Source organism: Grammomys surdaster, unplaced genomic scaffold (assembly GCF_004785775.1).
Source record: "Grammomys surdaster isolate TR1022 unplaced genomic scaffold, NIH_TR_1.0 190, whole genome shotgun sequence".
Taxonomy (NCBI): domain Eukaryota; kingdom Metazoa; phylum Chordata; class Mammalia; order Rodentia; family Muridae; genus Grammomys; species Grammomys surdaster.
The window spans coordinates 2679355-2689221 of record NW_021604635.1 but is presented as its reverse complement, the minus strand read 5'-3'; the positions used below and the strand labels follow the sequence as shown (position 1 = coordinate 2689221).

Below are 9867 nucleotides of genomic sequence, written 5' to 3'. Positions count from 1 at the left end.
TGTGTGTGTGTCCGAGTGTGTGTGCATGTGTGAGTGTGTGCATTTGTGTGTGATTGTGTGCATGTGTGCATGTGTGTGAGAGTGTGTATGTGAGTGTGTGTGTATGTGTGTGTGAGTATGTGAGTGAGTGTGTGAGAGTGTGCATGTGTGTAAGTGTGCATGGATTTGTGCATGCCTGTGTGCGTGCGTGTGTGTGTGTGTGTGTTTCAGGGAGTCAGGCAGCATCACTTAACAAGGTATGAGATTCACAGATGGAGAGCAGCAGGGGTCCTTCCTAGGGCAGCCCCTCACAAAGCTTCTATAGCCTTCTATAAAAGTCCCCAGCTGTGTCTACATTCTGTGACTGAGAAACAGTAGATGCATCAAGCTTTGTAATTTCTCTTATCAGGATGAATTCGACAAAGTTCTGATACCAATAATTATGGTCAACGGAGCTAGGAAAATACACATTGTACAATATGTAATGAATTTGAAACTGAAGCCCCTGGTGGAGAACCGTGAAAGCATTTTTGAAAAGTGTTACCCGGTGTCCTCACACCTCGCTCACAAAATGCTTGCCTTCACCTACAAACACATGAGCTCATTTGGCTACTGGGACCCTGTGAAGGTAACGTCAGAAAAGCCATCAGGAAACCAGCATCCCTCACTGTTTGAACGTTTCTCAGGAAGATGTGGCCATTATTATAGAGTGTTCTCCATTAATGTTTGGGGGGCTGGGATGGAGCCATCTGACCCTCACCATTGCTTCTGCTAGAAGATACATAACGTGGAGCCAACCCTCTGCTCCACCTGACTTTCTTTGTGTCCCTAGCGTTTCCTCCCAGCCAGGGATGTCATTCCCCTCAGGATGAGCGTCAGTGCGTATGATAACCATTGATCAAGTCCCCATCCTGCCAAAACTCTCACAGGGAAGAGCAGGACACACTTTCATGCCCACTCTTCCATGTCCAAGAAAGATCAAAAGATCATCGAACCTAACATCAGTTAATTCCTCAGGCTGCCCCATTCCGTACCCACACCTCAGGCTAACCCTGCCATCTCGTGTTTCACATTCCATGGCTGTTGTTAATAATGCGACAAGATTTCATCTGTACAAAAATGCAGAATAAATTTGTCTATCCTAAAAGACAACGGCACAGGACTTACCTGTATTACCTGTCTCAGATACTATAGCAAAACTCCAGACAGGGCAGGTTAGCCGTGTAATTTATTTTCTTGTAGTACTATTTAAGGCCTCCCATCCGAGTACTAACCAGGCTCAACCCTGCTTAGCTTCCGAGGTCAGGCACATACAGGGTGGTATTGCCAAGGTGGTGTCCAAGGATAAGAGGCCTATGGCAAGCTCTGCTTGAGGCCTCTCACCTTGTCTAGCAGTTGGCCACCGTCTCCCAGGCCCATCATGTGGAGCTTTCTGTGTATGCCCACTCGTGCCTCTTCCTCCTGTTCCAAGAACACCTAGCCTATAGTTTACCGTTTTGACCTTGTTTTACCGCATCTGCTATGGAACCGCCTGCACTTTGTACGCAGCTGTTTTATAATATTTACAATTAGGGGCTTAGTACTATGTAAGGAAGATTATGTCTTTATATTTTACATTTTTTTTTCAAATGTGCTGAAGGACATGCCTTTATAAGTTAGATCTGACCTGTGAATTCACTTGTACCGCAGCTAAGCGAAGGAGAGACAATCAAACCTGTTGAGAATGCAGAGAACCCGCTGAACCCTGTAATCCATCGCCACTACATCTACTTCCTATCTAGCAAGCAAACGAAGGAGAAGTTCATGATGAACCCCATCAAATACATCCGGCAACCCAAGCCCAAAGCCACCATGCCTGTGAGGATTATGATTGTGGGGCCTCCCAAGTCGGGGAAAACGACAGGTGAGTGTCGTTGCTCCTCAAGCATCAAGGGAGCCCTGACACCCAGCACCCAGCACCCAAACTCTCCAAGAACCACCCATAAAATCTGAGATTTGCCACGGTGACTGTGTTAATTACACCCCTACCAACACCATAGAAAAGGACCCTTTCTCTCTAGTCTTTGCCAGAATTAATTAATTAATTAATTAATTTTGGTTTTTTGCGGCAGGGTTTCTCTGTGTGGCCCTGTGTCCTGGAAACTTGCTTTGTAGACCAGGCTGGCCTGGAGCTCACAGAGATCCGCCTCTGTCTGCCCCTGCCTCCGCCTCCTGAGTGCTGGGATTAAAGGTATGCACTTCTACCACCCTGCAGAATTTATCTTTTTAAGATAATAATCATTGGGCTGGTGAGATGGCTCAGCGGTTAAGAGCACTGACTGCTCTTCTAGAGGTCATGAGTTCAAATCCCAGCAACCACATGGTGGCTCACAACAATCTGCAATGAGATCTGATGCCCTCATATGGGTGTCTGAAGACAGCGACAGTGTACTTACAAATAATAAATAAATAAATAAATAAATAAATAAAGATAATAATCATTGTGGCTGGATGGAGATAGGATCTCAATATAAAAGTTACTATTTGCAAGTATCTTGTGGAGGACTCTTAAAGGATTTTTCTTTTTTATTGTCTTATTTTATTTTTGGTCTAGATGATCATTATCAGTGACAATGAGCTACTGAAACGGTCTGCCATGGCTGCACTGGGAAAATCTTTCACTTTATGTCCAGTAGCGTTTATTCACGGACGCGGGTGCTCTGACGTTATAGACTTGTGTCTTCTTGATACCCGTTAGTTGTCCTCTCACCATGGTGACAAGAACCTGACAGGAGCAGTTTAAGGGAGAAAAGGCCTATCGCGGCTCGCAGTTTAGGGCTCACAGTCCGTGATGGGTGTGGTTGGCTGAGTCGAAGGCAGTGAGCGAGGGCATCTGCCACGTCTTCACATCTCAGCAGGTCAGGAAGCACACAGCTCAGGCTAAAAGCAGACTGGGTTGTGACTCTAAAAGATCCCCCCCCGCAGTGTCCCATCTTAAGGGGCCACACATCTCAACCCAAACAAACAATAACTTTCCAAAGCAGTGCCAGCAGCTGGTGAGCAAGTGTTCAGCATGTGAGTCTGTTGGCGACATTTCACATTTAAATCACATCATTCCTTTTATTTTTTTAAAAAAAGTAGTTATTTGAGAATCCAATGCATTGTCTGTTGTTACATTCAGATGCACCGCACCCCACCTCTCCCCACACCAATTCCACACCCACTCAGCTCAGTGCTGTGGTAGCCTATCCACAAGAGAAGACTACTCTGACATGGGTTTAAGCCAACAGAAAGTCTTTGTTAGCCAGTCTTTGTTTTTGTTTTGGAAGATGGGAATGTCTACATGCCAAGCTTTATGGCCTGGATGGTACTTTCATTATGGAGTCAGTTGTGCTAAAGTCTGGGGGCCTGTTACAGTCCCTTTATCAATGTGACATGACCATTGTCTCTTCTAACTAATTTGGCTTGAGTCTGTTTGGTCAGATCTGAATATAGTTAATCTAGCTTGCTTTCGGATTCCTTGGCTTAGATTTTTATTCTCCATCCTTTGTTTTTGGTCTATGTATACCTTTGTTGGTAAAAATGAATTTCTTGCAGGCAGCAAACTGTTGGGGCTTGTTTTAATCCAATCAGCCAACCTAATTCCATTTATGTGCGTCACTTATCTGTTGAAAGGTGTGTGCTATTCCTGCCCTGATTCTGTTTCCATTCTAGTTATTTGGAATAATCTGTGTCCATTTCTACTTTCTTACTGCTAGACTTGGGATGCTTTGCTGAATTGACAGTATTTGATTTGTTCCTAGTTCTCATTTGGTAGTTGTGTTCATCTCCCCCAGTGAAACCCTCTCCAGCATCACGAATTCCTTTAGTTTATGCTTTTCTCTTTCTACTGTGAATGATAACTTGGTTCAATATAGTAATCTATTTTCCTTTATGACTTGAACCTCTTCCCTGAAGCCTTCCTGGCTTTTGGAGTTTCTTCTGAGAAGTGTGGTATGTGTGATCTGATACTTCTTTCATACATATTTTGATATTCCTTCTTTGTTCTGTACTTCTGGCATTTAATTATAAAGTTTAATTATAGTTTCTGTTCTGGTTGTGTCTAGTTGAGATTCTAAATGTCTCCTGTAAACAGATATTTGTATCTTCCCCAAAACACAGGAAATTTTCTGTCTTTTCATTCTGTATTCCTGCATTTCTTCTTTGTCTGAACTGATCACACTCCTCTTAAAATGATCTTTTGACAGTGTCCTATAGATCTCAAGTGTCTTGTTTACTCTGTCTTATTTTTCTTTATTGCTCTCTGAATATGATAAGTCATCAGGCTTTGTCTTCAAGCCCTGGTCTTCTTCCACTTCATCTAAGCTGTTGATGGTGTTTTCAATTGCTTCTTTTAAATTTTAAGTTGGATTTGAGATATCTATTTTCAAGATTTCTGGTTGGTTCTTCTCAAGCATCTCTCCTTTTTCTCTCTTTAAACTTCTTATATTTTTTGTGAATTTCACATCCTGCATCCCAGTCCCACTCATCTCCCCATCCCTGTTATCTGTCCTCTCCCCTCCCTGCAACCTCTCTACCCCTGAAAAGAAAAACAAAACAAAATAAAATCTCTCCGTGGAAGCTGTGTATGCCATGGTGTATCACACAGTACACCGTTGTGACGGTTTGTATATGCTCAGCCCAGGAAGCAGCACTATTAGGTGTGTCACTGTGGGTGTGGGCTTTAGGACCCTCATCCTAGCTGCCTGGAGGCCAGTCTTCCACTAGCAGCCTTCAGATGAAGATGTAGAACTCTCAGCTCCTCCTGCACCATGCCTGCCTGGATGCTGCCATGCTCCCACCTTGATGATAACAGTCTGAACCTCTGAACCTGTAAGCCAGCCCCAATTAAATGTTGTCCTTATAAGAGTTGCCTTGGTCATAGTGTCTCTTCACAGCAGTAAAGCGCAAACTAAGACAAAAGCTGGTACCAGGGACTGGGGTATTGCTGTGATAGTCCTGACCATGATTTTGTTTGGAAGAATGTGGATTTGGGACTTTGGATTTGGAAAGCAGTGGAATGCTTTAAATGGAGCTTAATGGGCCATCCTAGTAGGAATATGGAAGACTTTGTTGCTCAGAGTGATTTGAACTGTGCCAACCTGGCCCAAGAGGTTTCAGTGGAGAAGAACTTCAGAATGTGGCCTAGAGACTATTTTTGTGGTACTTTGGTGAAGAATGTGCTTTTTGCCCTTGTCTGAGGAGTCTGCCTAAGACTAAGGTGAAGAGACTCAGATTCATTGCATTTGTAGCTGCCTGCAGCCATGGACAAACTGGGTTCACCTGAAAGGGAGGCTGGAAATGAAAAAGAGACAGAGTTAGAGAAGCATGAAGCCAAGACAAAGTTCTCTGATCAAGGCTCGAAGTTTAATATTCAGATCTTGTATATATAGGGAAAGCCCATGGAACCCTTCCTTTGTTTCAGCTGGATTATATCGCAAGGCAAGCTCAGTGGGCAGTCTGTTCTTCTAAGTTCCTGTAGCAGGCTGTATGTGCAGCCAACGTGGAGGACTCCACCTAGGTTCTATTACTAGGTCTATTGTGGCAAACAAGGTCTTTCTGGCCCGCTCAAGGCTGAGGGAGAGGACATGCATTGACAAAGTAAGTCTCAGAATTTTCAAAAATCATCATAGATTTTGTTCCCTGGTTAAGTCTCATGAAGAGTGTTTTGAACAAGCATAGCAAGCTTAGAAAGAAAAAAATATAAAATATATGTTTCGAGTATTAAAGGGACACCAGGAAGTGAAATGGAGCTGAATCCTATGTACAAGGATATTAAATTGAATTAAGGGAGTAGCAACCTTGAGGTAAGATCCTACCCAGCTAAATTTAGGTCTAGGCATGGTCATACAAGCCTTTAATCCCAGGAGACAGAGCCACGCAGATCTCTGAGTTCAAAGCCAGCTTGGTAAAGAGCAAGTTCTTTCCTGTGGCCTTTGATGGTTACACGGGCCACAGACATTGACATAGACCCTTGCTGCTGTAGACCATGGGCCCAGACATGACCCTTGGCAGCAGCACACTAGGACATCGCTGTGACCTCAGGTGACAGCTCAGGCTACTCAGGCTGTTCCTCGAGTCTGCAGTTCTACCTCACTTCTCTCTGCTTCTCTCACAGTCTGTTCTGCTTCTCTCTCTCCCATCCCTTCACCACATACTTGCTCATCATACTGGTTCTTCTGGGTGTCTTCCCTGTGCCTTCCTTCTCTCCCTCTCTTCATTGATGGGTCTTTTCCCTGTGCCTTCCCTCTCTCTCTCTTCATTGAATTTCTTTTTCATATCCTTTATTGTCTCCCTTAATCCAGCTACTTATTTGTGTCTTTTTTAGTTTATTAATTTTTTTTTTTTTTTGGTTTTTCGAGACAGGGTTTCTCTGTGTAGCCCTGGCTGTCCTGGAACTCACTTTTGTAGACCAGGCTGGCCTCGAACTCAGAAATCTGCCTGCCTCTGCCTCCCAAGTGCTGGGATTAAAGGCGTGCGCCACCACTGCCCAGCTAATTTATTAATTTTTAAAAGGTCATTCTTTTACATTGTTTGTCCAGGGGTCCATGGAATTGGCTCCATGGCTAAAGTGTCTGCCTTGCAGACATAGGAATTAAGGTCCAGCTCCAGAATCCACATAAAACATCGATATGATGGTGCACATTTTGTAATCTCAGCTTGAGGAAGACTGAGACAGACAGTTCCCCTAGGCCAGCCGACCTGTCTGCTCAGAAAGGTCTAGACCAGTTAAAGATCCTATCCCAGAATGCACACAGACAGACAGAGCTATAAACCATGATCAACATGTAAAGTCAGGAGCTAGAGAGATGGCTCAGCAGTAAAGGGCACTGGTTGCTCTTCTAGAGGACATAGGTTCAATTCCCAGCACCCGCATAGCAGCTTATGGTTGTCCATAACTCCAATTCCAGGGGATCTGAACTACTTTTCTGGCCTCTACATGTACTCACGTATGGCACACATATGGTACACAAGATATATACATGGGTCAAATAAAATTATAAAACAAAATCTAAAGTATGTCAATTAAAATATTTCCTAGAGGGTTGACTGAGACCCATGATGGATATAGGATTTGCTATCCTCATTGCAGCCTGGAATCCACAGCTGGACTGGGGAATGGTGTATCCAGTCCAGTAGCACTGTCACATTCTTACCTCAGACAGCATACCAACTACCATGTCCACACAGGATTACTGCAGTCCTTCCCCCAAACTTGCCGCCTCACACAGAAGAAGCACATTGCTTAAGCATTGCTTTGATTATTTAATAAAGAAAAGAGGGAACCCAGTTGGTTCCTTAACCAGATCCTAAAGTCACAAACCTGAAGTACTGCCGACAACCTCGATAGCTCTTTGGAGAATATGCAGATAAGCTTGTCATCCGTGCCATAAGCCGGAATCTGAAAGTCAGGCTCGCTGATGAACCTGTGGAGTGAAATAGGCTTCATGCTTTGTGTCTTTCCAGTTGCCAAAAAACTAGCAAGTGACTACGGCTTAAGACGTTTGTCGGTGGGAGATGCGTTGCGTGGAATTTTAAGCAACCACCCAGATTCGGAGCTGTCACTGATGTTAAACTGGCACCTTCACAAGGGGATGACGGTACCTGACGAACTGGCTATTCAAGCTTTAGATATCTCTCTGTTGGAAAGCGTGTGCAATACTATAGGGTAAGTAGGTGGAACAGGGAGGAAGGGGTGGGAAATAACCATCAAGATACCTGGGGTTGTTTTAAAAGGTTTGGTGTGCCTGTGCAGGGGAGGAGCACAGCCTACTTCTCAGACTGAGCGCTTACTTGAGCAGGTATCTTTTCCTGTCAAGATTCGTGACTTGAACCCATGGCCGATTCGCCCACAGCCCTCATTACTCTCTGCAGCAACTCCTGCACAGCCCACAGACAAGGCCACCAACTCCCCTACCCCAGCAGTTCTTACCGTTCTGTCAGATGATGGAGGAGGAGGTCTCCTTAGTTCTCAGACAACGTGGTCCCAGGGACACGGTTCCTTTTAGGTTCAGGTCCATGTACAGGGAGCAGTGCCCCTCCTACAAAGCCGTATTTGCACAGAAAAGTTGAGTTCTTCATCCTCAGCTCCCCCTCCTCTGCTGTACCCTTTTGCTTGTCAGTTACAGCCCTTGGTCACACCCCAGTGAACCCTGGTACTCTCTGGTCCTGAGTCCTAGTCCTAGACTCCCCTGGCTCAGTCAAGACACTGAATTGTTAGAACCTTCTGGCTCTTCTTTGCTGGTGGGTTTGAGTCTAGGCATTGAATGGTCTCTCTCATTTCAGGGGCCAGTGAGCACGGGGTGACAGCCTCTGGGAGAGGAAAGGACATGTCCTCACTGAGTCACTTCTCCCCTGGTGCTCAGTTTTCCCCTATGAGGACAACTTTGGTTGGGTCACGGGTTTATTTCATCTTAATTCCATCATGAAGACTGCTTGTCCATTGTAGGTTTACCTCCTCAGTTCTGAGAGCCACTCAAGTGACCCTTCCCAGTGTATAGAAGTAACCACTGTTTAAAAGGGAAAAATGTCATTCTCTGGAAGACTCTTCTACAGTGGGGTGGCTGTCATTATCTCTACTGAGAGACCTCTCTAAAGCCTGCGCTTGGCTGGAGAGCACTGGCAAGTGCACCTTGTCACCCAAGACTTACAGACCTTTACCAGTGGCTATCAGCCACATGGCCAGCTTGCTGCCTTGTCTGTGAGGCCACTCCAAGAATTTCTGGGTGGAAAAAAAACCCTATTTTTTTGTTTGTTTTCAGTGTGATAGACAACCTTGCTATCTCAGACTATTGGGTTGTGATTTTCCCACCTTGTGCTTACTCACATGTGCGGTGTGCCTCTCAGACTCCCCATTCCAAATTCCTCACAATTTCCCATTCTCCTACAACAAGAATGTCTCTTCCCAGAATACTCCGACTTACTAAGCATCTAGTACATGGCATGCCCTGTTCGCGTTGTTTTTCATGCCTGCTCCCTAACCTTTAAAACAACTCTAAGAGGTAAATAGAATGTTCTCCTAGTGTAAACACCAAGGCATTTGAAACCAGGTTGCAAATCTAGGTCTTCCTACACTCATTCTGTTGTTTGTGCTTATATTAATAACACCAGGGACACACAGTTTGCAAGGCAACAGGTGTGGCTCTCCAAATTCTACCAAAACTTAGATGTGTGGCACTGAGCATACAAAGGTACAAATGCCTGTCTCCTCCAACCACTTTCGAAGCTGTGCCCACGTGTACACTGCCCGCTTTGAGGTCTAGGGATGACGGAGGGTTAAGACGTAAAGATAATGAAGGAAAAGAACAACAACAAAATCAGTGTCATAAGAGAAAGCTGAGGAATGCTCAAAGACAGAGATTTGTTCTGGAAGACATAAGAGAATTAGGAGAGAAACGGACTGTGGGACTTTTGCTTTTCTGTTTGTCTGTTAGTGTGGTCATCGATGGTTACCCTGTTACCCCACACCAGATGGATCTCTTGGAGGCGAGGTCAATCATCCCCATGGTCATCTTTGAGTTGGATGTGCCGTCCAAGGAGATCTTTAAAAGACTGCTTTTAGAGAAGAAGATTGCGCAAAGGTAACATTCACGAGGGAGCTGTGGCAACTGGGGTGAGCCTGACCATCTGTACAGGGGACGATGGAACTGTGGGAACGGGGTAGCCTGACCGTCTGTACAGGAGATGATGGAACTGTGGGAACGGGGTAGCCTGACCGTCTGTACAGGGGACGATGGAGCTGTGGAAACGGGGCAGCCTGACCATCTGTACAGGGGACGATGGAGCTGTGGGAACTGGGCGAGCTCAGCTGACCATCGGTACAGGGTCGATGGAGCTGTGGGAACGGGGTGAGCCTGACCATCTGTACAG

At 45.2% G+C, this 9867-nt stretch overlaps 1 protein-coding gene across 1 annotated transcript in view; it reads left to right on the top strand.

The window, feature by feature from the left end:
- Ak9 (adenylate kinase 9) overlaps positions 1 to 9867 on the top strand; it is a 118184-nt gene that overhangs the window by 92200 nt on the left and 16117 nt on the right. Inside the window, exons 29-32 of the mRNA XM_028769052.1 lie at positions 389 to 607; positions 1669 to 1882; positions 7465 to 7666; positions 9432 to 9578. Coding sequence (XP_028624885.1) covers positions 389 to 607; positions 1669 to 1882; positions 7465 to 7666; positions 9432 to 9578 — 782 coding nt within the window. The remainder of the gene's footprint in view (positions 1 to 388; positions 608 to 1668; positions 1883 to 7464; positions 7667 to 9431; positions 9579 to 9867) is intronic.